The 27,122-nt window shown below is 39.4% G+C and overlaps 5 protein-coding genes across 6 annotated transcripts; 4 read left to right on the top strand and 1 right to left on the bottom strand.

Annotated features, from left to right (window-relative positions):
• Window positions 1–6: 6 nt before the first annotated feature.
• Window positions 7–8,444, top strand: lsm12b (LSM12 homolog b). The gene is made up of 5 exons (XM_008437601.2): window positions 7–69; window positions 2,642–2,775; window positions 3,820–3,929; window positions 6,276–6,402; window positions 7,804–8,444. Exons 1-5 carry the CDS (start codon window positions 57–59, stop codon window positions 7,894–7,896), a joined length of 477 nt encoding a protein of 158 aa, XP_008435823.2. The 5' UTR covers window positions 7–56; the 3' UTR covers window positions 7,897–8,444.
• Window positions 8,445–9,582: 1,138 nt separating this feature from the next.
• LOC103481658 (leucine-rich repeat-containing protein 17) lies at window positions 9,583–13,956 on the top strand. Of its 2 annotated transcripts, XM_017310976.1 has the most exons (3): window positions 9,597–9,668; window positions 10,225–10,564; window positions 11,931–13,956. In XM_017310976.1, exons 2-3 carry the CDS (start codon window positions 10,277–10,279, stop codon window positions 12,693–12,695), a joined length of 1,053 nt encoding a protein of 350 aa, XP_017166465.1. In that variant the 5' UTR covers window positions 9,597–9,668; window positions 10,225–10,276; the 3' UTR covers window positions 12,696–13,956. The 2 variants fall into 2 exon arrangements, with proteins under 2 accessions (XP_008435506.2, XP_017166465.1); XM_008437284.2 differs by having other exon boundaries at window positions 9,583–10,564.
• On the bottom strand, window positions 13,530–16,716 carry tmem101 (transmembrane protein 101). Its single transcript, XM_008437285.2, has 4 exons — window positions 16,509–16,716; window positions 15,198–15,378; window positions 14,389–14,535; window positions 13,530–14,288 (listed from the first exon to the last, which is right to left on the bottom strand). Exons 1-4 carry the CDS (start codon window positions 16,637–16,639, stop codon window positions 13,980–13,982), a joined length of 768 nt encoding a protein of 255 aa, XP_008435507.1. The 5' UTR covers window positions 16,640–16,716; the 3' UTR covers window positions 13,530–13,979.
• A 1,691-nt stretch (window positions 16,717–18,407) lies between these two features.
• Window positions 18,408–19,239, top strand: gngt2b (guanine nucleotide binding protein (G protein), gamma transducing activity polypeptide 2b). Its single transcript, XM_008437283.2, has 3 exons — window positions 18,408–18,539; window positions 18,704–18,792; window positions 18,934–19,239. The coding sequence occupies exons 2-3, from the start codon at window positions 18,709–18,711 to the stop codon at window positions 19,060–19,062; spliced, it is 213 nt and encodes a 70-aa protein (XP_008435505.1). The 5' UTR covers window positions 18,408–18,539; window positions 18,704–18,708; the 3' UTR covers window positions 19,063–19,239.
• Window positions 19,240–20,954: 1,715 nt separating this feature from the next.
• On the top strand, window positions 20,955–26,659 carry LOC103481656 (putative all-trans-retinol 13,14-reductase). The gene is made up of 11 exons (XM_008437282.2): window positions 20,955–21,111; window positions 22,191–22,373; window positions 23,562–23,803; window positions 23,878–24,073; window positions 24,172–24,369; window positions 24,440–24,559; window positions 24,647–24,785; window positions 25,139–25,248; window positions 25,364–25,530; window positions 25,648–25,807; window positions 26,020–26,659. The coding sequence occupies exons 1-11, from the start codon at window positions 20,955–20,957 to the stop codon at window positions 26,184–26,186; spliced, it is 1,839 nt and encodes a 612-aa protein (XP_008435504.1). The 3' UTR covers window positions 26,187–26,659.
• The last annotated feature ends 463 nt before the right edge of the window (window positions 26,660–27,122 follow it).

The following is a 27,122-nucleotide window of genomic DNA, read 5'->3' as shown; positions in this document are numbered from 1 at the left end:
CCTGTTTGGGCCAACAGCTACAGGGAGAAGTGGTCGCGTTTGACTACCAGTCCAAGATGTTAACCTTGAGTATCCTTTGTTTGTTCGGCGCCGCTGACGGCTGGTTGGCTGGCCTGCCTGGCTGCAAGGGCCTGTAGGGTAACCGAAAAGATGTCAAATAGTGATCCGCGCAGGCGTAATTGGTCTTGGCTGAGTTACACATCTTTGTTCGTTTTAGATTATTTTGTACAAACTACCCACYTGTTATCTTTTTATCTYTTAACGAGTCTATTGTTATTATTTTGTTTTTATTTTGTGCTAAATAACCTGCCCGGACGTGCATGTGTTTTGAATTCACTCATTGTATTGCCTGCCCTCAACATGGATCACTATCTGGCAGCGAATCCTGGTAAGGCATCATGGCTCTCAACCGATGCTAGTTAGCGGGCTAACTGAGACGCAGCACACCCTGTTCTGACAGGTGTCCACGCGTTTATTTCTCTTAGTTACCCACTCCCATCGTCGGGGATGCAAACAGCCGTTTTCAGGAGTCCGATAACGAGTTTCACTGTCCTCCCCTCCATCCACGCTACAGAGAAGCTGCTGCTAACTCGGCTAACATGCTAAGTTTCGGTCAAACCCAGATACTCCCAAAACCGCCCTGTAGCTCCATAGCGGTTTTGGGGATTCTTGGCTCTGTTGGTTTAGTTTTAGTCTTGAGGTGTCACCACAATCTTAGATTTCTGGGGTGAATTGTGCTACAACTAATCGTGGGAACATCTTGAACTAATCACTACCATGAACCTTAGCCTGTGAACTTGCCTATCTTCATTCCCTCATGAGTCTTGCATGAGAGTTGCTGAATGAGTCATGAGATTCACTCATATTCTTTTGAAATGCATTCAAATGTGTTATYTTGTTGTTGTTTTAATTTTAAATACCGTATCTTATTAATGAGGTTAACGTGAACGTGTCCAGCCTGACAATGAATGAATGAATGAGTTTAGTGGAGGGCGTTTGCCAGTAAACGCTGAGTTGCATCTTCCGTCCTGTTGGAAATAACCGTTCAATTTCTTCCGTTTATTTATTTTCTCTCGCTTGAATCTTGTTGGCAAAAATATTAGTTGTACTCAGCTGAATTAGACGCATATTTTTTTGGGAAATGTAAGCACTTAATGAGCTCATAGAAAAGCTGAAAAACTAGTCAGGCCCAAGTTTTGGGGCTTTGCAAACAGTATYAGTCCGTCTTTATTATTTGAAGATGACACAYYCTTGTCTCAATTATTACTTTTATGCTAACAAAWGTTAAAATAGCTTCTCATCCTTAATATATCAATGTGTGCAGTGTTGCAGTAGATACTTGGTTGGCTGTAGAGCTGCCCAGTAAATTAAATTGCAATTGTTTTTGCCGTATCTGTGTTAAATATCCCTGTTTGGAGGATATATTTGTTTCACCATATTATTTACTGTGCCTTGCTTTCAATCTCTGCATGCCAATAATATATTTAGCCGATTAGAGTGTCAAATCCCTTGATGCCCTGAGTTCATGTAAATTTTTATGACTAAGATGCTGAAACTCACAGGGAGTTGGGGGGACTTCATAAAAACAAATAAAAACGTAAAGAAAATGCAACCGATAGCTGGTTGAAGCAGTTATTGTAGTTTTAATGATCCAGTTGATGGTGCTGCAGCAATCTTCAGCCCCCAATTTGTTCTTCTAAAAACCATCTTGTGCTGAAACRGGTCATGTTTTGTATCATCCAGTTCATAGAAATGTGCACCACAGAGTTGGATGACGCACTTCGTGGTGATGCATTTTACTTTGCACAGGCAGTTTTTCAGGCTTCCATGTCTGAATTGCAGCCACACAGATTAAAGTTGGGCCCATTTATGGACCATGTTGAATCCTGATGGGCTCTGATGACTGTTGGGGCTCTGATTCCCTTCAACGGGTGTCATGTGGCTCCATAAATGAGYGCTTTGTTCAGTTATTTAAACATTTTGACTTGTTASAATAAGTGTCTAGAGATTTTTTTTCTTTTTGCCATTAATAAGAATCTTGTCCATGCATTTTATCAATAGGCTATATCGGAGAGATTGTGTCATTCTGCACGTTTGTGTTCAGTTTGACTTTCTTTTCCTGAAGGTTGATGTTAATACATCACCTGTGATTGATAGAAACTGATTCAAATGAAAGAGCTCTATTTATAGGGAATGCAAATATTCCCTGAATATAAATATTCATCTGCCTTTACGAAGTTCCCAACTCTTTGTGCTATTGCAGCAACTCAAACAGGCTAAATATATTACCGGCATGCAGAGTTTAAATTCCTCCCAAAGATTTCATTTTGCACACACCAATACTAAAATATCACCCATTGATTATGTTTGGTTTGTAGTTTTGTGCATGTTTCAGGTTTGCTTTGTAGATYATGTTTAAAACATTTCCTGAACTGAATAATGCTTTTAGTAGTCACATGCTGTAACTGGCACGACCTTTCACTGACACTGTGTTAGCCTCGGCGCTCTGCATCACAAGCTTCTCTGTCTCTATGGTGTTGAAGTTCTTTGTTGCTCAGCTGAGAATTGTAATTCTCCCCCCCCACCCTCCACAAAAGTCTTTGCTTTGAAATATTCTGCCTTAACCCGTCTCCCCCTTCAGAATGTGCTTCCTCCAGCGGAAAGCCGAACCTCAACGACGTTATCCTGATCAACTTAGCCTATGTATCTAAGGTGGACATAATACATGACCGTACTGAGACTCCACCTCCTCTAGCATCACTGAATGTTAGCAAGGTAAGGCYATCACATTGGTAATGGTTTGTGCCTAGATTCTCAGTATGATTTATTAAATGTTTCTTCTGATTTTTAAAGGTACTTGGATMCTTCATTAGAAATGATTTGTACTYGGAAATGACATGTTCAGGTGTTTTTATCATCAGAAGTTTCCAAAYTAATCTTCCATCTGTTTTGAATTTAAAATCTGCTGGTAGAAATCTGTTAGTTGGTTAAAAAAAAGGAAAGCTTGTCTGAATCGCCTCATCACTGACATCTGAAAGACTTTAATAGTGCCGTTGTATTTTGGTGATTCTTATAAGCATTTAACAACCTTGTTTTCTAACCACCTTCTCACAAATAACTGTAATTTGCAGATGTCGAGTAGATGAATTCAGTACATTTGTTTAAATCGCAATTAATTTTCTTTTGGTCTTATTAAACATAGTTCAGCAGGGATTCGGAAGAGTTGTCTTATAGGTGAAGCTGTACAGCTATCTAAACCTCACTGGTTATCAAAAATYASATTGATCTCATTGCTAATTGATAAAGTTCACTTATAGATAAAATTTTTCCCTCTGATAGCTGAGAGCTTCACAGATGTGACTTTAGGGAAATGTCTTTATTTTTATTACACCACTGTGTGAAAAGCTGCTCTGCACATTCAGTCATTCAAACACATGGAATCATTTCACAAGATGAAAGGAGTTTTAAATGCACTTTATTTAGAGTCCAGTGCAGTTGCTGATTGCTTAACACAAACAAAGTGCAACAACAGTTTTGGAAGTCAAAAAGTACAAATTTGGTTTGAAAAAAGATGCTTCATTTTGATGAGTACTTTCCTAAATATTAAATATATCTGGTTAGCTGAAGTGAGCAAAATGTTAGTCTTTGGATATGAAAAAAAAAAAACATAGTTAAATGTTCTTCTTTCGTATCGTTTCTGATACAATTTCATTTCYTGTCTTTTCCACGCAGTACCTGCATCAGTCTTCAGCTGCAAAYGGTGAAATAGAAATATCGAATTCTGAGTAGAGCTCACTGTATTTCTTCTGTTTTTCACAGCTTGCCAATCGAGCACGGACAGAAAAAGAAGACAAGCTGTCCCAAGCCTATGCAATCAGTGCTGGGGTTTCTGTGGAGGGCCAGCAGCTATTCCAGACTATTCACAAAACGTAAGGACTTCCTGCTGTTGCTCAGTGAATGATAACCTGGTAACCTGATCAGATTATCAATTAAAATCAGTTCATACTGGCTGACCAGAAAAATACACCCAAAAGAAGATATTTTAATGGAAAGTCTGTGTTCAAAGTAAATAAGAAATGTGAATAAACAAACCAGACAGTCTATTTGTCCTGTTTTTTCAATAATACATATACCTTATTTTTTAAACCACCTCAAGAAAAAAGCAAATGGTCAGTAATTCACTTCCTGTGTATTTGGSACTTTTCTTAATTAGTTTTTTATATTTGTGTTCTAACAGTGAATTCTTTTCAAAAGTGCTATAAAACTTATTATTGTTGCTGTAAAGTAGCAGACAAGGACCATGTCAGCTGAGTTGTAAAAGAGGGACAGGATAATGCCAGTTGGAGTGAGGAGGAGGAGGAGAAAGAGATGGATGAAGAGGGACAGGAGGAGGAGCAGGAACCACTAATAAAAAGTGAAGTGTCAGGTACATAGGGGTGGGCGATATGGACTTTATCACAATATTTTGTGGTACTGTTGTGATAACGATAAGTGACAATAAGAATTATTACTGATTTTTTTTTTTAAGGTAACTATGAATGTGACTGCATGGCACAGCAATCTTRGTCCCTCAAGCACAAATATTGCTCTTGAAAAATATACCAAAGKGTAGTGTGCTTCTTTAAGACACCAGTCACATAAAACTGCACACAGTAACTACACTTAATCATATTTCAAAATTTGATATTTGTTAATGCTCTTATTTATCAAGCAATGGAGATGAAACTAACAATCCCAACGATAYGGACAGTTTTGGGGGTGTTTTTAAATRGCATTAGTTGGAATGGTGACAACAGATRAATCAAAAATCCYTCTAAGAAATTTCTCACCCTAAATGATAAACTGTATGATAAATGCCCACCCCTACAGGTTCAGGACTGGGTTGGCATTTCCTCAGGATTATATAAACCTCTTACGATCTAAATATTGTGATCCAAACCTTGGCTTTTGACATGTGAAAACAGTCTAAAAAATTATGAATTTCCCTTCAGATGCATTTAATTCTTCTGACAGATTTGTAAATTAATATTAATTTACAGGGGTGTGTGTGAGGCTCATGATGTAGAAGTATGGTCTGTTCCCCCCCCCCCAATATTTGCTTTGGTTTTTTTTCTTTCATGAGCTTGTTTAATAAACTTTTGTATCAAGTTTGACATGTCAGTATCCTGGCAACCCTACAATATATGCATCCAGCACTTGATTATGACTCATTTTGATATGAAACCCAGTTGGTTTTAATGGTGGCCTTCAGCTTGTCTTCATCTTTGGGTCTGGAGTCTCATCGTCTCCATTTTCAGGGTTGTWTCCCAACCCTGGTCCTCAAGGCACACTGCCCTGCATGTTTCAGGTGTTTTCTTGCTTCAGGCTGGGTGATTTCAATTAACAAGTGTTTGCTGAACTGCAGTCAGCTGAATGAGTTAATGAATGAATTAAAGCAGGGAAACCTCTAAAACATGCAGGACAGTGTGCCTTGAGGACCAGGGTTGGGAAACACTGCTCTACGGGGTTTATCTCTGAGTTTGATGCCATGGTTAATCAGGTTTCGCTGCTTTTTATCAAGACAGGCAGGTGCCGAGCCCTGCTCGTCTTCAGAAGAAAGAAAGTTGGATTGCTCAAACTTCCTTGTCGATGGTGGCACTGACTAGGAATTAAATAAAATTTTTTAAAAAAGAAAACGCAGTGGTGCGATGGCATTGGATGATGCGGCTCCACAAACTGAAATTCAGTTTTCATCTCTGTTCATTTATCTAGCCATCATCACAAAGTGTAGAGACTTAACTCAGGACCACAACAAACAACTTAAAATTAGAGCCTCTCCACTCTTTCTCCAAGCCCCTAAACTTCAAATAAGATGCAAACTCCACTTTCTTCCGAAAAGATGATTTTAGACAACTGAGTCTTGTCGTTAGGCCAGGTTAAGATGCTTCTGATGTTGTCCGTGGTCCAGGAGGGTCTTAACTCCACAAATGTGATGTCTGTGGCCCTTGTCTTGGATAAGTGAAGGTGTTTCTTAAAGCTCTTGAAATCCCTTTGCGTGTTTCTAAAATCTTTCACTGCCGTTGATGCCCACACTTGAGTGAGCTGCTAAAACTCACTTGAAGGTGTGGGAACATAAAGCTGACGGAAAAGCAAAGGAAGTGGGTCAGCTATCATTGTAACCGTTGTATTCATGTTGCAATTGCTTGTATTTCATAGTGAATTTTCTTTTTTTTTTTTTTTTTCTTTTTTTTAAAAAACATGGACAAGTGAAAAGTAATAACAATGTTTCTTTGCAGCATCAAAGACTGTAAATGGCAGGAGAAGAACATTATTGTGATGGACGACGTTGTAATCTCGCCGCCTTATCAGGTTGAGAACTGCAGAGGCAAAGAGGGAAGCGCTTTAAGTCACGTACGCAAAATAGTAAGTATGACTTGGGACCACGCAGTACGCCGCGAATCGGGACGTAATGAAACTGATCTGATATTTACCAGCTACTGCTGTTGCAAACAAACCCAGCTGATGCTGCAGTTATTAAAAAAAAAACGTAGAGAAAATGTATATGCGTGAGGATAAAGTACTCCATATTTAGTGGCTAGCAGAGCCACCTTTAGCAGTCAAATAACTTGGAGTAGTTTGTTCAGCCCAACTATCAATTTCACATCACTGTGGAAAAATGTAAGCCCACTCATCACAAGACTGTCTCAGATTGTTTAGGTTTGCAGAGATTAATTTCTGTCTGGCTCTCCTAATGTCCCACAATTATTTTACATAATGACGCATGTAGAGTCTGAGATGCACTTAAAGCTTTGAATAGATATTGATCAATGTTGGCAATTAAACACATTGGTCGCAATAGATTTCCTTCCCTTACCTAAAAACTTTATGGTAGTTAAGAGTACGTGAAGCTGAAGCTCACATTTTATTGAAGTTGAATTTGAACCTCAATCCAATAACTCCATTAGTGGCGATAAATATTCACACATCAGCCCATGTTAGAAACAGACGAGGCATTTTTCCATCTTGCAAACAGATCAAATTGTAACCATCCATCTGTTTTTCTTTTGTGGTGGTTGTATTTAAAAGTTTAATTACACATTGACTCAAAGAGATCTTCAGGGGGGGGAAAGTGTGGGATTTGTTTGTCCGTATCCCTGCAGTCTCCTGTTTTGTTTTGTTGCAGAAAGCAGAATATTGCCAGTGTTCTCAGAAACCCCAGCGGTGGCGTAACTGACAGATGTTTCCCTGATTAAATCTGTTTTTAGTCTTTTTTTTTTTTTTTTTTTTTCCTGCACACTCAACAGGGCAGAGTGCAGAAGAAAACAGCTTTAAAATTCATTCATGAAGCAGACAAGTCTGAGCTGAGCTGCCAGTCTGACTGCAATGCAACATGTTTGGAGTTAGCGACTGGAAAACGTGCAGTGAATAGGAATCGGATCAGGGAGATCCGAGACCTTATGTAGTAGAAATGCATCCATTTGCACAGTTATTGTCGTCGCAGCGCTGTTGTGCTAAGCTAATTGGGTTTACTGTTTGCTTGCTTCTCCTGATATTATGACATTTTGGGTTATTTTCATAGATCATAGTACTTTTACTTTCTAAAAGTACTACTTACACTGGCAGATTATTTTACTTTTACCTTTTGTGTGTGCGTGCGTGTGGTTTTACTCAAAACAACAATGAATCTTGGAAGCATCTCCTTGACCAAACTGTTCTCTCCCATTTAAATCGAGAATATTTTGTCCTGTCAGTGTTGAAGATTAGATCTAAATGTTTCTTTTTTTTTCTTTTCTTTTCTTTTCCCCCCCTCCGTCGTCGTTGCAGGTTGAGAAACATTTTAGAGACGTGGAAAGTCAGAAGTCCATGCAACGTTCACAAGCACAGCAAACACAGAAGGACTCCACTTTATCTTCTTGAGTTGGCAGTGCGGATCGGCCGGGGGAAGGCGACGCGGGTGATTCTGTTCCCACTGCCAGACAAAGTCGGCATTCCTTGTCCTCAGTCCGAGACCACAAGGAGGAGCGCTGAGGGCCCTGGATCCTGAAGATCAAAATACCATTAAATGAAAAAGACAAAAAAAGAGAGAGAAGAAAGATTAAATCTTAAATTAGACTTTATAAAGAATAATTTAAACATGATCCATAAAGCAAACCATAGTTTCCTTAACTAACTTGTCTCATCCCGCCCCACCTCCCTCCTCCATCCCTCCTCCCTCTTCTCGTCCCCTAAAACCTTTTTTTTCCTTTTTCTGCCCTCCTCCTCCTTTTGCCTTCAGTTCCATTTCAAAGAGAAAACTAGAGCAGTCAGAAAGGCTTGTTAGCTTTATTTTCTGTCATTGTTTCCTTTTTTTCTGTATCCATGTTCTACTGTCTGTATTTTCTGTATTTTAAAACAAAATGTGACTTGAAATGCCACACTTTAAAGGACATTTTCTAAAATAAAAGTAACAAAAATTCTGACTGTAATATTGTAATTTTCAACAACTTTTTGAGCAGTTTGTAAAGATTGTGGGGGTGGGGGGAGTTATGTGTTGACAGGTATTGATTCAGATTATGGAAGAACCTGTGAGATATGGATTAGGGTTAAGAGGAAATGAATACAGACCGAAATTGTAGGTGAACATGTTTATAAGCACCATGATTCACTATTCCACAGATGCTCAGGTTATGTCTTTAATATGTAACTTGCAGTTTTAAAGGACTCAACCAAAATTACTCGCATTTTATCAGCCTGTGGTGATTCTATAGGTGAATTCTGGGGTTGGCATTTAAGAGAAAATGATGGTAAGTTTAATAATCCAGCTGAAGTTGTGTAAAAAAGCCTTTTCTATTTTTTTATTGTGTGATAGAATACTGTTAGTTGGATACATTTGCTTGTTGCACGAATATATTTCTTGCAACCTGTTGCTTTTAATATTTAGATATGACGGTTAAAAACTTGAACAGAAAATACTTGAAATGATAGAGGTACATGTCAATACAAATATTGACATTTTATTTAGAAAAGTCTTAATTCAGTTCAAAAATATATATGTAGTGTGTTAGTTCTGATGATTATAGCTTTTAGGCTAATGAACCCAAAATTCTGTTGACCTGAAAATTAGAATGCTAAGAGAAGATCATTGAGGGTTTTTAATACAGAACATGATGGCCTATGTAATCATTGGTAATACTGATAATGGTGTAAGCCACTAAAGGGTAACTGCTAAAGTAGCTGACTGAACTGATCCAAAAGAACCGGTTTGTTCAGTCTTTCAAAGTTCTATTTTGAGATTAAAAAAAAAGTGAATCTTGCATGTCGGTTTGAAATCCAGGTCCCAAATTCTGGAGGAAGATTTGGAGAGCTACAGAATCCAAGTCCCCAAAGTCTGACGATTTGGGGACATGTCATCTGCTGCTGTTGCTCCTCTGTGTTTTGTCAGAGCAGCTGTCTCTGCCGCAGTACTCAAGGCCCAATCCAGCCAAAAGTACCAGCGCTGAATAATAATCAGGATATTGCTGGGAATTGATTCGTCAGCAAACTGGACTGATCTAAACCTCACAGAAAATGTATGGAGTATTGTGGAGAGGAAGATGAGAGACACCAGATCCAACTCGAGAGAGAGAGAGAGAGAGAGTCAGAGAGTCAGAGCCACAAGCTGATCATCTCCGTGTTGATGCAGCACTTCAAGCATAAGGAGCCCCGAACAAGTAAGCGATGCTTATTTTGGTACCGCAAATATAAATGCGTTTCTGGATGTAGCCTAGTGTGATTCTGAAAAGTAACATTTTAAGTTTCCTCAACTGTACGCCATAATTATCAAAAGTAACATTCGGACTAAAATACTGCAATAAAGTAACTTCTGGGTGATGTAATGTTGAAATCTGCCTGTGTCTGTACTGTTAGGAATTTACAAAAGGCGCTCAGATTCAGTCCGGTCTGTCTGCATAGATGGTCTATAGATAATCCGTTCGTTGTTATGTAATATAGAACTAAACAGGATAAACCGACTGCTATCATGCAACTGCGCTTGATGTATCCATATAGAGAAGCAGATGTAAATCCTTCATTTGGGAAAGGGTTCAAAACGGACTGCAGGTTCTCTCCCCAGATTTGGTTATGTGATCATCAGTTTAAGCCCATAATCCCGTCTAATCGGGAATATTCCATGCGTGTGCCTCGGGAGTCTGCTGAAATGACACATTTCTATGCAGTTTGCAAAACATATTCGCAGTGTTTCCGATGTGTCGCTGTGTGCGAGCGCAGGAGGGTCAGCCATGGCTTTCGGCAGGAGAGTCTTAACTTGGAGCGCACAAAGATGCTCTGCTTGATTCCCCTGCTTCTGCTGCTTCTGCTGCCGCTTCCGAGCATCATGTCGGGCTTCAGGCAGTGTCCAAGCCCCTGCCTTTGCTACGAGTCCTCTGACCTGGTGGACTGCAGGTCTCAGGGCTTGGAGCAGGTCCCCCCCGGTGTCTCCCGCGGCACTTGGCTRCTGGATCTCAGCGGGAACAGGGTGAGAGAGGTGCGCAGTGATTCGTTCGTGGGACTGTGGTCGCTGAAGTTTCTACTGATGTCCAACAACAGCATACATGCTGTGCATCCACAGGTATGGGAAAGCTTCCTCCCCCTCTTCTTCTTCATCTTTTTTTTTTATGGGTTTGAAACACGTGTAGAGTACACGTGTGTTTCTAAATTACAGTTTACATTTTTTGTTTTGCGTAAAAGTGAAACAGTATTCTTTCAGAAAGTGAAACGGTCATTTTAGAGAGATTCCTTACACTTGGAGTAAAAATATATTTGACTAATTATGAATTAGAAACATTTGTTGGACGTTCCAAACTTCTGCATCTAACAGTGGTTTTCAAAATTATTTAAGTTACATGTGTTATTAATCCACCCTGGAAAGGTTTATATGTCACCCTGGTTGATGAATTGTCGATGAGTGAATGCAAATTCAAACTGGGGCTTTGTATGTAATTGTGTTAAATATTTGCCAAACAATATCCAAATACCTAAATGTTTTTTTTTGTTTTTTCACGTTGAATAAAACTGAGCAACACAGAAAAGTAACAACGTTCTTGTCTGTAAAGAAACTAGAGGATCTTTGCTAAAATATCTTTATAATGGTCTGCTTTATTTATTTTGTTCAGCTTTCATTTTTATAAATAAGACAAGTATGTAACACATTAAAATGATCATGTACCCGTTTTTAATGGGAAGGGAAGAAAGTTCTCCAAATATATTGTTTYCCAGACTGAATTATTTAAAATGTTATGGGAATATTGAGCTATTTGTCTTCATAACTATTCTGCTTTTCTTCACTTTTTCCATAGTTAATTGTTTCCATTCTAATCTGCAACATTTAACACATCTTATTAGCATAAAACACAATTGAAAGATTAAATTATTCCACTTATTTCAAAATTGTGAAACTATATTATGTTATTTAGATTCATCAGACTCGGAGTGGATGGGAAAATGAAAATGTAAAAAAAAAAAAAAGTTTCACATCAAAATTGACTATTGCATGAGATCAAGAAAAAAAATCAAAGCTTCAAGTTTATTGAATAGTATGTACCTGTACTGTACAGTAAATGCACTCAGTTCTTGGCCAGGATTCTTTGGTTTATAGGGTGTCACTATTGCCAACTTCAACTAGCTTGTTTTTGTATTGCTATCATACAGAACATCACATGTTAAAGATTCCAGTTGGTGTTAGCAACCCTGTTTCTTGTACAGTCTTTTCTGCCGCCTTCCTTTATTAAGGTTAGATACAGCACTCACCCACAATCGTTAGGCCAGGACGTTACATTTTAGTTTAAAAACTGTTTCAATTTTTGAATGTAATTCCTATGATGGACTTGTACTCTGAATCTTTGTACTCTGAATTTATTTGTGCTTAACAAACAAAATAAGAAAAATGTGCTTACCAGTTCAGAGTGACCCTTTCTTACTGGCTGTCTGTGTTTCAGTCCCTTTCATCCCTGCAGTTTCTGGAGAAGCTGGACCTGAGCTTCAACCGACTGCGCTGGCTGCCTCAGGACTTCACTCTCCATCTGACCTCCCTCCAGGAGCTGCGGCTGGACCACAACCTGATGCAGCACGTCGACTCCTCCTCCCTGAGAAACTGCGACAACCTGAGGAAGCTCGACCTGAGCTACAACCGCATCCGAACGATAGACGCCAGGGCTTTCCACAGCCTCTCTCGACTGCGCCTCCTGCACTTGGAGGGAAACAGGCTGAACATGCTCAAAGACGGGCTGCTGAGCCGCCAGCAGAGCCTGGAGGTTCTCCTGCTCGGCCACAACAACATCTCGGCGATCGAGGCCGAAGCTCTGGCCCCTCTCCGCGGTCTGACCCTGCTGGGCCTCCGCAGCAATCGGCTGCAGCACATCAAGTTCAAGACCTTCCTGAAGCTGCAGACCGTCAGCACCCACCTGCAGATGTCTCTCAACCCCTGGACCTGCGACTGCGACCTGCAGCGCGTCTTTGGTAAGATCCAGTTCGTGCGACACCTGCATGTGGAGGACTACAAGGCCATCCTTTGCCACGCCCCTCCTCAGCAGGCCGGGAGCCCCCTCGCGTCCATGGACAGCCAGCTGTGCATGGCGGAGACGGCGTCAGTGCTGGTCATCACCATCACCGTGATGCTGGCGGTGATCGGTGCGCTGGTCAAAGCTGAGCGCAACCGCAAGAACAAACAAGCTGCAAGTGATGCAGAGTCTTCAGACAAGTGACTGGTTAAAGGATGGAGCTCCGACACACACAGACGGCCTACTGCTGGACGCTACATGAAGCAGCCACTGGAGAAACACCAAGTGTTTTTTTTTTGTTAGTGGAAAACAATCCAAAACTTTGTCATTATTTTCTGTCCTTTGACTAGTTTTAGTGAAAGGCTTTCCACAATTGCTTGCAAAAATATTGAAACTTAAATGTTTTTCATATTGAATCATGTCATCAGCATAAATGTAAAACATATTCCACTGGGCTTTTTATTGGCTAGACTAATCCAAAGTCGTGTTTTTACTGTGGAATGGAAGGAAATCAAGTTTTCCATTTTTTAATGAATAAAAAAAAAGAATCACTAAAAGTTTGCTCCAATACCACTCTAAAAAAGTCCAACACAACCACTTACTTCCAGAAGTCGTCCAAGTAGCGAATAAATTTCATCTTGTGTTTCATGCAGTTTTGGAATAAATCCAGCTGACGCCATACCTTAAATCTGTAGCAGTCTCTTTGGTTTTTGTTGCTGTAATTACGCAATATTCTGTGCGCTACATCTAGAATATTGCATAATTGCAACACAAGGAGAAACGTTTTCATCCTTCAGTTTCTATTGGACTCAAAGCCAACAGCTTTTATTAAAAAGGCTACAAAATTGTCTCCTTTTATGCCTTATGACCTTGAAAAGAAAAGAAAAATTTCATCTGACAGATCGAACAACAAAGACAATCTGGTGCATTTTTGTAACAAATGCTTGTAGTTTTTGGTTGCAGTTAATCTGTCCGACACGGTAAAGTAGCTGATAATATTATCGCTACATATAAATGATGTGCACAGTATTTTGTCAGTTGACATTCTTGGGTACTTTAAATTTATTGAAAAAAAAACCAAACATTTTTGTACATCTTAAAAGCAACATACCATTATAGAACAGTTTTCATTTACTTGAAAATTTTAAAACATGAATTGTGATATTCAGGGTTTCCCAGGGAAGTAAAAGCTCCCTGCAAATGCATAATACTCACTCATGTTGTAAAGTTTCAGAGCATAACAAAGTGTAAACAAGAAACCAAATAAATAAAACCATTTGCTATTTAAAAAGTAAAAAGGAAACGTGTTTTTCTTGTAGAAGGAAAGCTGCCATCTGGTAGCTAATGATGAACCGTCTGAGCTCTCCCGAGCTGGGCGCTTTAAATCCTGAGGCGGGCAGCGGCTTCCGGCACAATCCAGCCACAACAATCTCATTCTGCACAGACGCTCCCGTTTGTAAAAAAACTGTCTTTAAAAGCCAGAGAGTTCTACCCGTCGGTGGCCAGGATGAGGACGGCGCCGAAAATCCCCACGTTGTGGCCGATCAGCTTCATCTGGTTCCAGAACTCCACCTTGCGGTTGTTGTGCCAGTATCCGAGGTTTCCGTCGATGAGCAGGATGACCAGGGGAAGGATGGTGGTCAGGATCTGAGCGGCCATCCGGATGTAGTACCCGGTGAGGAAGGCCAGAGCTAGAACGCCAAACAGCACCTCTATCAGCATCAGAGTGAGCTCACCCCCTGCAATGTGGTTCAGGTAGGCCTGTCTGTCCTCGTTACTGTGCCGCAGCGAGTACACCTAGTGGAGAAAACGTGGAAGTGCAAGTAAGGTAACAGAAAAATAAATGAATTTAAAAAAAAAGCCATGGAGCATATTCTTCTTTCAATCAGAGCCTCACCATGCAGATGAGATAGATTCCCAGAAAGACCTGCCCAGTGGACTGCATCGATCTGCTGCGGGCCTTCTGCCTGTAGACTTCCCCCGCTCCGCTGGCCAGGACCAGGAAGCCTCCGATGATGGCTAGCGCCCTGGAGTACATCCGGACCTGCAGGACAACAAGGATCGGTGTTGAATATAGAAATGTTCCTACACGTTCTGCAAGAAGATATTTAACAGTTTTCAAAACTCAAGAGTATGCAGTCAATTTATGAGCTCAAGATTAAATATAGAACCTGCATGATGGGATCGTTAGACTGATGAAAGGTTAGACGTATGGACAAAGGATAAATGGACATACTGATGGATAGATTGCCTGCTTAATCAATGGCTGAACAGAAGTATCAATGACCAGACGCATGTGTGGATGAATGGAAAAGATGACTGACCAAAATAAAAAGCGCTTTGACTTAAACTACTTTTACAAATTCAGATCTTCTTTCCATATTGATCCTCCACAAAGCTTGGCTCACTTTCTAATGAGTCCTTCCCAGATCACAGATCTGTTAGATGAATATGATCAAAACAGAAAGTGTAACTCACTACAAATATATTTATACCATTTTTATGCTGCTATTCAGCTCTACTGTTCTTTTACATCATTTGAGGCTGTACGATGTTTTATGTATTCTGTTCTTATAATTTCTTTAAYGGTTTTAATCTTGTCTCTTTTTTTTTAATACTCGTTTTCTATGTAAAGCATGTTGCACTTTTTCACTTGCTATGTGGATGAAGTTGACTCAACGCTGTAAATCAAGGAGCTTCACTCACCTTAAGCCAGTCCCCATAATGCACCTGCTCTCCGATGTAGGATGCATACGTGCTGATGGCCAGCTGCATGGCGGCAGCCACAGCAAACCACCTCCTCTTCACTCCAAATGACATGAAACTAGCGCAGAGGACGGCTACTCCCATGTCAATATACAGGTATGGTACATGGATGTCCGGTTTTCTGGAGAGGAAAGAGAATCAGGAGACTTAATAAACAGCATCTAAGTTATGCTGTTTATTCAGTTGCTTTGTGACTTACTATATCTTGCATTATTATATAATGTGAGTTCATATAGCTGTATCTTTAACTTTTTAAAAGGCTACCCAGGGTTGGAACTGCTAATTAGCTTTCAAGTTAAAGGGGTTACTACAGAGGGGCAGTAGTTGTTTTTTCCAGAATGTAATACTGCCTTGTGTGCTTTATGTCTTTTTCCAAATTAATGAAATTCGGAATATTACCAATTATTCTAAGAATGTTTTGGAAGTAGAGCAGCATTTAGACATTAAAAGTCCCCCTTTTCTTGTAGTTATAAAATAAACTAACGATAATTTTCTGACCAACTCCATTTGGAGTTGTCTATACAGCAAGTATATATATTTTTCACTATGTATAAGGACTCTATAATAAAGGAAGCTAATTTTTTTTAAAATAAATTCGATTTTTTTCCCACCCAATCATACTCTAATTTATTAATACATACTTGCAAAAAACTTTTAAGACTAAACTGAAGAAAGCTATAACGAAACTGTACTGAGCATTTGATAACCTGACACCTGATAACCTAATGTAATTTACTCAAGCAGATTTTAAAAAGTGTAAGAGTATAAAGTTAAAACTCTGCTTAGTACGAACATGGCCTCTATTATTGCTTTCGTATAGCATATAATTACAGGAGAAGTTGGAGGGGTGTGGATGTGTGAGGTTTCAGGAGCCCAACCACAGAGAAATGAAAGCACAGTCAGTTGGGGTGGGAAGTTGTCCAAGGATCTGTTGGGCTAAATTTTAAAGATTATTAAGTTAAATATAAACTGCTATTTGAACTTAAAGGAACATTTAAAGTCAGCTTTTCAATTGTGCAAGTAAAATACAGCTCATTCAGATACTTGGTGTGCCACAAACAACGGAAAAGAGACATAAATTCGTGCACTGAATGTTTTTCTCTCTTCTAATATCTATCAACCTGGATTAGCTCCAGGTATTTATGAACAGTCATTAAGTTGCTTTTTTCACAGAAGTTGCCTTGAACTGCCGTTAGCTCGCTCAGCTAAGGTTAGCTGAAAGCTCTGCGTCAAACTACACGCTACTTTTACCTCTTTGAGTCCGCTCTTTCAGCGAACAGCATCAGCATGCTGAAGCAGTTCCAGAATCCGAACCGGGTCAGAATAAACGCCCCAAGTTGGCCGAGAAACCTTAACATCTGCTTCCTACTTGGACCTGCCATAGCTCCAGCTCATGTATCCCATCCGCCAGTCAACCTACCAGATACTTGAACTTCCGACCAATAAACACCTTTTACGTGTCAAATTAAAAGAATGTGGCTGTCCCACGTTGTTGCCAGTGAGCCAGCTGCCGTTCAAAGGGATACAGGAAGGCTTTTATTTTGAAGAAGCGGTCAAGTTCCCAGGTAAAGCGTTCTGATTGGCTAAGACTGTCTTCATGTTTAGATATATATTGTAAAAAGAGACCTTGTCCGCCATCTAGAGGACACATTTAATTATTACGTTTTTTACAACAGGTTATAGTTACTGACATAAGATACTTACGAACTGAATTGAAAAAAAAATCTAGTTTGATAAATCAATCAATAAATTGATAATTATAAAGAATTTAAAATTCATTTGAAAGATTCATTGTATCAAATAAATACCTTAGCAAACATTAATAAATCCAGGACTCTGTAAGTCCAGGAAAATTCTGTAATGTGATAAATAAATAAATAAATAAATAAATAAATAAATAAATAAATAAATAAATAAATAAATATCTCCATGTATATATAGACACGGTGAAACAAATGTTCAAAATAATCATGTATATTTGTTTAATAACTACATCAATACAATAACAAAGAAAGGTTTCTTTTTGAAAGTTGCTGTTTCCCTTTATCCAAAAGAGCCCACTTGGTGCACAGTGACTCTGCCCACATTCATAAGAAGCATCTCCAACCCGGTAATCCATGTGACGTGTGTGGGGTTAATCCTGAGTACTAACCCAGATCCTGGAAATGGCTTAGTGTGAGTCCTGCGGAAGGCTGAGCAGCTGATCACTGGCTTGTCATGTATCCCACATCAAATGTCATAAGGAGGTGATGGCAAGAGAGTGCTGTGAATAAAAAAGAACAACAATAAAACCCATTTCATGTTTATATATAGGACTTACGCTTTTCTGAAGATGTGCATAAAACAGAAGGTAGTAAATGTGCAAAGTAATCAATATTTTCATCTGTTATATCAAATCCTCACTTAATACAGTAAGTTTCTAAATAGAATCTTACTTCAGTAAGAAGCTAAACGAGAAAACTCACACTGATCTTGACATCTTGGTTGATTTATTCTCTTGTTTGTTAAAGTAACTTCAAAACATTAAGAGACCATCCATCCATCCATCCATCCATCCATCCATCCATCCATCCATCCATCCATCCATCCATCCATCCATCCATCCATCCATCCATCCATCCATCCATCCATCCANCCATCCATCCATCCATCCATCCATCCATCCATCCATCCATCCATCCATCCATCCATCCATCCATCCATCCATCCATCCATCCATCCATCCATCCAGGATGATTAGATACTCTTTATAACCATCTTCCACTGCAATTACACCTGCAACCTTTTCTGAGTCTACCTCTGTCAAGTTTGGAGATTCCGAGAACAAAAAATTATCTCATTCTACTTTGTAAAAGAGATGAGCATCCATTTCTTGGTAGATTTGTAATTTTTTCAGTCTTTATTGTTAGAAGATAGATTGAAAAGCACTCTGCTAGGTATTCCTCTATGACAACTTAAGTACAGATGATGCTGCAAATTCACTTTTTAAATGTCATATTCTCACTTTCTGCATGTAGCCGGTGAGGGTGCTCTTCCTGTTTCAGGAGTTAAGTTCCTTGATTGTTTAATCTCATCACAGGGGATTGGTGACATCAGGTCCTCCAATCTGGTGGCGACCTCAAACGAAAGCCGGTGACGGGGATCAGCTGTAAATGAGGAGCAGTGGGACAGCACAGCTCAGTTAGTGGAGAGAGGCAGCCAGACGGCAGGAAGGCAAACAGTCAAGGAGCTCTTAGGAGCCAAAACATTTCTCTGAACGTTGGGGATCCGGCCATTCGACAGGTAAACACTCAAGAAACATTCATTTTGTTGCTTTTTTTGATTTAGGAAGTGAAAGATGAAAGGCTACCTGGATGAATCTACAGACATCACTAAAGAAAACCATTTAGGGAGTCGCTATTATCCTTGACACCTTTTGAAGCCAGGACTTTGTTCTCTCTCCACAGCCAGGATGGCTCGGGATATGTCAGATAAGGAAATCTTGAAAATGGAACTGGACCAATTGAAAAAGGAAGTGAGCACACCGAGAACAGTAGTAAGTATCTAATTCTAACAACTTTGCTCTCATGTAGCTGCTAAAGCTCGCTCTATCAATCCTAAAAAAAATCAAACAGTTTCATGTTAAGTTGTTTTTGGCAACATGTTCACAGAGTGTCTCATATTTCCTCCTCGACAGGTGAGTGCAAGTTGTGCTGACACAATTGCTTACGTTGAAGGACTCTTGCCAAACGATCCGCTGATTAAGGGAGTTCCAGATGACAAGAACCCTTACAAGGGAGACAAAGGAGGCTGCACTGTAACATAGCACACAATCATCCAAGGAAGAGGTTCTATTTCTGTCAGAGATGGTTTCTTTGTAGTGTTTTTTTTCTGATTTAAATGAAAGAAACAGAAGGTGTGCATCAGCGTTTCTTTCAGCACTGTAGTTGTCAGCATGACAGTGGGTTTAATTTGTAAATAAATAAAAATAGATTTAAATATCTTCTGTCTGCTTTTATCATTGGTGTTCAGATCTTTTTACCTTTTCAGTTTACACAAAGCAGCATTGAAAACATGTTTACTGGTCAGTGTTTGCTAACCCACGTTACTGTGCATAACAGGGCAAAACCTTCAGAGCCTCCAATTGAATTTAACCTTAATAGGATTTTCTTTGGTTCAGCGCGGTTGGTCAAGCCGGCCTGTTTACACAGAGTGGCTTCCTGTTTCAAAGTCTTTAAGCCTTTTTTCACTCTTCATTAGCTTCCAATCTGCTCGCTTCATCCAATTAGTTTCAGCCAGAGCCCAATAAACTCAACTTCTCTTTCCTTTGTAGCAAAAGAAATAATTTGTCTGTCTTTTAAGGACCATAACTAGAAGGATGATCAAAGCTCAATGCATACAAGATCACACAGGTTTAGTTTAAACAGTTAATTGGATTAAGTGAAAGTTTGTAACTTTATTCAGCATAATGCACTACTAAATATTCTACGAATAGAATAAAGTTAATTCATAGAATATTTACTTTAATAATTATAAATACCTACAATTTTATAACATCAACATCATGACAAACGATAATTTATTTCCAACACCTTTATGAAATAAACTGAAACAGAAAGTTGAGTAATACAGGTAGTGTTTAGAATATCGTAAACATTACAATAAAAATAAAACTTGAATAAAATAAAACAATTATTAGCAGAAATGTCAGTCTCTAGTTGTGTAAAGTAAGCAACGACATTGCCCCAAAAAACCTGCAGCTGTGATTTGAGCAAAATTGTTTCTATAAAGTACAGACCCAGCAGGACTGAATACAAAACCTCACCACAGTCCTCAAACTATTTATTTTCTGTGTGTCTGAAAAGTATCCATTGCTTTGTTTTGTGCAATCAATTAAAATCTAAGTCGTGACAAAATGTAGAAACTTTTTAATACTTTTGTCTCTACAGTGAAATGACACTCTTACTGGTATGAAAGGATTACTTATGAATTGTGTTTTCTCAATTTTCAAAGAAGACATTTTTATTGCCAAGTTATTCAGGGTAAAGTCAATGTGTGACATGATCTGGTTTCTGAAACCTACTGATCTAATCAGCTGCGCTGTTGTAATGACATGTATAAAGTCTGCAAACATCTGCAGAGGGAAATTATCTTAATTGCCTTATCAGATAAAAGCAATTTCACAAGGATTTATCTAATCAATTCTGATTTCCTCCATGCTCTTTGAATTGTCCAGTTATTCTTTGAAAATTTAGCTTAACCAACAAATAAACTGGAAAACATTAGCTTTAGTTCTTGTACTGGTAAATGTGAATGTAAAAATATGCTTGTTAAAAAAAAAAGCAAACATATGAGCTGCTGCCCAGTTTAGAGAAGGTGGGAACACAAGTCGAAATGTTTGCATGTGATCCATCAAATACTTTATCAAAAATGTGGGCAAGCTGAAGGGCAATCTAATGAAAAACATTCAGAAAAACAGAGTGAACATTATTTTATATTGTTGTCTTTACAGTGATTATTGAAGGTCTACGTATGCTTTGTAATCATAAATAAGTGGGTCTTTCCTCGCTTTATCATTACTGCTCTTTGTAACGCAGATAGTGTTTCGTATCAGTCCCCAGACCTTTGGCTCTGGACTGCAGCATAATAAAAAGGAGACTTCTGAACCATTTGTTGTGCAGAACAGCTGAGGACACTGTCAGCGTATTTTATTCAAAAATGTGGCTGCTGATTCTTGTAGTCTGGTTGGTTATATGGGCCGGTGGCACCTACTGGTACTTATTCGGGAAGCCCAGTCCGTTCTCCCTGGAGTCTGTGAGACCCCCCGCACCCCGTGAGTTTGACCAGAAGAAGAGAGACAAAGTCATCAAACAAGGTAAAGCTGATGCAGATGTGAATATGTCGACACATTTCTCAGTAAATTTATTGGTAATAGACCTACTTATGTAAAGTAAAATGTTATTTTATGAACCACGAGGGGGGCTGGTACCCATCTACAGTGGCCATAAACCACTGTACATGCTATGTGCACCTTGGACAGGTCACCCGTTCATCCCAGGGGTACACAATAGAAAAAAATGCAAATACTATGTGGGAACTTAGAGAGACAGTCATGTTTTTTTAATTGTATGAGGAAGCCAAAGTGAATGGGAAGAACATGTAAACTCCATGCAGGCCCAGTTCTGCTCACTGCACCACTATGCACCCTTTTACTGAATAACTTTGTTAGTACAGCTTCAAGAGATCTCCTGTTTTGGAAAAGGAAGTCTCATAAACTGTTCAGAAGTGATTTTAACTCTGTTTTACCAAACAAGTTACCTTCAAACCAATCAGGAGCCTCAAATAGGAAGTCTGACCTTGATTTCTTTGAACAAATTATCAGCTATGTGCTAGCTGCCTGATTTTCTTCCTCTGAAACCAACTGCAAACCCAAAAGTACTTTTAATTCGACAAACAAGCTTTGGATATTTTTATTTGCTCAATATGGCTTCTTCAGAAGTGTTATTAAATCCATGGTGCTTAATTTATTTCCAATTGAACAAGTATTATTTTCAGCCAGTACTTTCTGAGTTTTATTTTTTCCCTTTTATTTCTCCTGAAACTGTTTTACTTATGCTATGACCACTATGGATTTGAACCAACGCATGTGTATAAACACTTTCTTAGCGTACCATTTATCAGACAGGAAATCATATCTAAATTAACAGAAGTGTGATTACATATTTATGGGTGTTTGATCGAAATTAGGTTGGAAATTGGAAATTTTGATAACAGGACCCCATATGCTGCCATTGTCACATCTTCAGTATTTATGACCTGAAAGCCAACCTTCAGACTGCGCTCTGAAAAACAGTTATGTAACTTCTACTGATGTGTCAATCTCAACACTTTTGTAAGATTACACAGTGGAACAAAACCTGATAACTAAAGGCATTCCTGTGTGTTGCTGTCCAGGTTTCAGTGTCGACAAGGTGCCCCAGAACCTGGATGTGATTGTAATCGGAAGTGGTATCGGTGGACTGTCAGCCGCCGCCACGCTTGCTAAAGCAGGAAAGAAGGTTCTGGTCCTGGAACAGCATGACCAGGCTGGAGGCTGCTGCCACACTTACGTAGAGAAGGGCTTTGAGTTTGATGTTGGTAAGGAATCTTTCCATATAATTTCAAAACAGCTTCAGGTATGATTGTGGTTGTCGATTAAAGGAAAGCCAGGTCACTGTGCTCTCCAACTGTCATAAAAAGAAGAATTAAACATATACAAAATGTCTTAAAAGCCCATCCAGCCATCCATTTTCTTTACACCCTTGTTCCTAGTGGGGTCGGGGGGGTTGCTGGTGCCTATCTCCGGTTTCGGGTGAGAGGCGGGGTCACTCTGGACAGGTCGCCAGTCTGTCACAGGGCAACACAGAGACACACAGGACAAACAACCATGCACACACACTCACACCTAGGGACAATTTAGACAGACCAATTAACCTGACAGTCATGTTTTTGGACTTTGGGAGGAAACCAGAGTACCCAGAGAAAACCCACGCATGCACAGGGAGAACATGCAAACCCCATGCAGAAAGACTGGGGCTGGGAATCGAACCCAGAACCTTCTTGCTGCAAGGCAACAACTCTACCAACTGCGCCACTGTGCAAAAGCCACATTTACAATTAGTGTGTTTTACTGGAATCTTAGTAAAATGCACTAAGATTCCAGGTGACAGGACAGGACAAAACCAAATAACACAGATTTGTGAAACTAAACGAAAAACAGAATCTGGTTTTCAAAACTTTTCAGCTCACAAGACTTGCAAAGTGCAAAGCATTAGTATTCAATTCCCGTTTGTCAATACTTTGAGATAGTCTACAAGTGCTTTGTATATGTAGAAACTGATGTTTTACGCTCATTCTACTATGCAAAATTAAAAATCCTCCCAACCTTAATCATATTTTGTAAAAAGCATCTGTGAACATCAGTTTTCAAATCTTGCCATAGATTCTTAGTTGAGTTTACATCTGGACCTTGACTAGGACATTCTGATACACAAATATACCCAACATAATAACTTGCTAAACACCAGAATAAGTTTGTTTTAAGGTGTTCCTAAGTCATAAAACTTTTAAACTGCTACTTTTCTAACTTCCTTTAGAAAAAAAATATTTTTTTCTGTTCATGTACAATGGATGAGGATTCAATTCCATTTGCATAATTTTTTTTCTCTCTGTCCTTTACAATTGTCCTGCAGCTGTTCTTTTATTCAGTTTATGAAAATATAATGTTCTTTGTTGGCACTCGAGTAAAAATAGTTGAAGACCTTGTCTGTCACTCTTCATCTTCAGGCCTTCATTACATCGGTCAAGTCCATGAAAACAGTCTGCTTCGAATTGCGTTTGACCAGATCACTGAGGGTCAGCTGGAGTTTCAGGAGTTGCAGCCGCATGTCGACACTGTCCAAATCGGCAGTGGTGATGAGAGGCGGGAATACAAGATTTTCACTGGAAAACATGAAATGAAAGCCCGCCTGATCGAGCAATTTCCAAACGAGACAGAGGCCATTGAGAAATTCTTCAAAATTATGAAGGTATTGATTATGGTAAAGCAATCTAACATTTAGTGTTTTACAGACTCTAATAAATGTCTTTCATGTTGCAACAGCTCTCAGCTAAGAAGACCCACTACCTGGCAACCATGAAGCTGATTCCTCAGTGGGTCTCTTTGCTTCTGCTGAAGTCAGGCATTGCAGATCTCTTCTCTCCAGTCTTTCGCCTATCTGGCACACCAGCGACTGACTTTGTGGACACCCTGACCAAAAACAAAGACCTCCAAGTCATCTTTTCTTACTTTTTCTATGGTGTGTCTCAAAGTCAGCCTTCAAAGTTTATCAAAAGGGAACATCAATCATTAGTCCTTGAAATTTACTTCCTAGAATGCTATTCGTGTCCCATTTAGGTGTGCCTCCAAAGGAATCCAGCATTCTGATCAACGCCCTCCTGATCCATCACTACAAACGAGGTGCTTACTACCCAAAAGGTGGAGCCAGTGAGATCGCCTTCCACATCATCAGAACTATTCAGAAATATGGAGGGAGCTGCCTGGTCAGAGCTCCTGTCTCTCAGATCATGGTTGACGAGAAGGGAGCGGCCTATGGTGAGAAGTGAAACCAGATTGTTTCCGCTTGCTGAAGGTCAAGACTTTACGTTCGGTGTATGTTTGTTAGGTGTGAAGGTGAAGAAAGGCCAGGACGAAGTCGAGGTCCACGCACCTGTAGTGGTTTCAAACTGTGGCGTCTTTACCACTTTCCAGAAACTCCTACCACCTGAGATTCGTGTCAGACATGGTCAGTATGCCGAGGAACTGCTTCAACCCAAAGTAAAGGTGGGCTGCAAAGATATTCTAAGTTGTTTATAAAGGTTCCACTTTGTAGATATTCAGGAAAGACTGAGCATGATGAAACATGGCAGAGGATCAATGTTGATCTTTTCTGGCTTTGATGGAACTGCGGAGGACCTGGGTCTTGTCTCTACAAATTTCTGGCTCTTCAAAGACAACAACATGGATAAGTCGTGAGTAGAAGAAATCAAATGAGGCATAGAACTTGAACATATTTGCCACAAGAGGGTGCTATTGCATTAAGAGAAACTAGAAAACTTGGTCACATAGTGCTGCCGTGTGAAACTCGTTATACCCTTCACCCGTGAACTTTTTAAAAATTTTGTCACATACCACAAACTTTGATGTATTTTAATGGGATCTTCTCTGTGACAGACTAACACAAAGTAGTGCATAATTGCAAAGTGGAAGAAAAGGAGACGTGGCTCTCAAAGTCTACAACAAAGTCTGAAAAGTTTGGCCTGTATTTTTATGCAGCCCTCTTGAGTAAGTCAGTAAAATAATAATTTTATTATCGATTTTGTAGGATGGAGGACTTTTTTGCATTGAGCAAAGAGGAAGCACCTGATAACATCCCGATGATGTTCATCACAGTACCATCTGCAAAAGATCCTGAAGCCAATATACGTCATCCAGGTAAATAAAGTTGCTTCTTTCCTGATTTTGACACCAAAAATGGTGACAGGAATCTTTTTTCTGTTCTTAAATCTGACTCAAAATAACAAACATGTGCTGTCTGTTATGCTTTCAGGAAAGTCTTGCATGACAATACTGACCATGGTCAAATATGAATGGTTTGAAGAGTGGAAGGACACTACCGTGCGCAAAAGAGGTGATGACTACTACAACTACAAAATGAGATTCGCAAAGAACCTCTTTGACTGGGCCTGCACTGTGTTTCCTAAAGTCAAAGACAAGGTAAAATCTGTCAAAATTTGTACATATAGAAACATTTTCCTTATGGGTAATTGGACGCTCAAGTAACTTGAAACAACATAATCTTTTTTACATTAATTTGGAAAAACTGTTCTTCAGCTTGTTTTCCAAGATGTGGCAACTCCGCTGACCAACATGCACTACCTGGGCGCTCAGCGTGGAGCCATGTACTCTGCCGAGCACAACGTGGAGCGTTTCTATGCTGAGGCTGTAGCCAGGAACAGAAGCAGCACTCCTGTTAAGAACCTCTACATCTCAGGTGTGGAAAATGTTACAGCCTCCTCCTTTGAGTAATTGTCACAGACAGAGAAACCTCTTTTTAAATTGTAACATACTGAAATAGACAGTGTGTATAGGGAGTTTTGCTGTGAACTGACTTCATCGGTGAATGGTTTCCTGCTATATGAGGCTTTGTTATACACAAGCAAAACAGAAAAATAAAGCGTCTTTTTGTTTTTCTCTTTCTTTCAGGCCAAGATGTGTTCAGCTGTGGGATTGCTGGCGCTCTGCATGGCGGACTCCTCTGCGCCTCGACTGTGCTGGATCAAATTGTCTACATCAACCTACTCTTCCTCAAAAAGAAGCTGAAGAGAAAGAAAGCCAGGGAGCTGGCCCAGCTGGCTAAGAAGAAACTGTAAGGAGAATGCTGCTCACTACCGCCCCTGCAGGATGATAATGAAAATGCAAAAGCAGAAAGACTTGCCAATAGGTTGATGTAGCTACTGTACACTGTATGATTTCAAAGAGGCAGATGTGACTTCATATTTGTACTTTGTTTAATGTGATGAATTATTATTATTATTAATAATATGTAGACACTCTCATTTTCTTTAAGTGTAGAAATATTGATATGAAAAGATGGAGAATTGGACATGGAAAATGTTATGAATTTTCTGTTGTGATATGGATCTTACTTGTGAACTATTATGATATGAATTATGTTTTATACCTATCTTCTGAAACTTAGGCTGGTTTTAATAGGAATAAAACTTTCTTTTAAAGTGGTAGTCCAGACATTCTGAATAATAATCCTGTGAGAGGTGATGACCGTACATTGAAATATTTTGCCCGCAGAAGATAACTGTTAGCATAATCACTTTGATTAAACAGAATTCCAAACAATTTTTGTCTCTTTTCCTGTCAACTTAAAACAACAACATTCTCAAAAATGCAACAGCTGTTGATGGAAATGGCAGTCTACCAACCCAGAATCCACGGTCAGATTTGGATTAGACAATTGTCTACCTAGAATACATTATTTTTTGAACAGTAACAGAATGTTAGTGTCACTGAGGGCAACTAGAACCAGAGCAAAAACACAGATGAATTATTGATAATTTAAGTCAGTATGTTTTCAGTTTTTCCCACCACATTTATCTGCATAACCCCTGTGCTCTTTCCAAATGTACCAACAACTTTGGTTGATTGAACTATTAATTCTCCTTTGTGACTAGAAAATGATAAACCATAACATTGAGCCGTCAGTTTGGGACGTTGAGTTCAGTTGCGTTAGGGTTATGTAGAAGGATGATGATCAGTAAAATAGCAACAAATTCGAGTCCGAATGACAACCC

This window comes from Poecilia reticulata, linkage group LG19, assembly GCF_000633615.1.
Source record: "Poecilia reticulata strain Guanapo linkage group LG19, Guppy_female_1.0+MT, whole genome shotgun sequence".
NCBI classification, from domain to species: Eukaryota; Metazoa; Chordata; class Actinopteri; order Cyprinodontiformes; family Poeciliidae; genus Poecilia; species Poecilia reticulata.
This window is presented reverse-complemented; position numbering and strand designations above follow the sequence as displayed.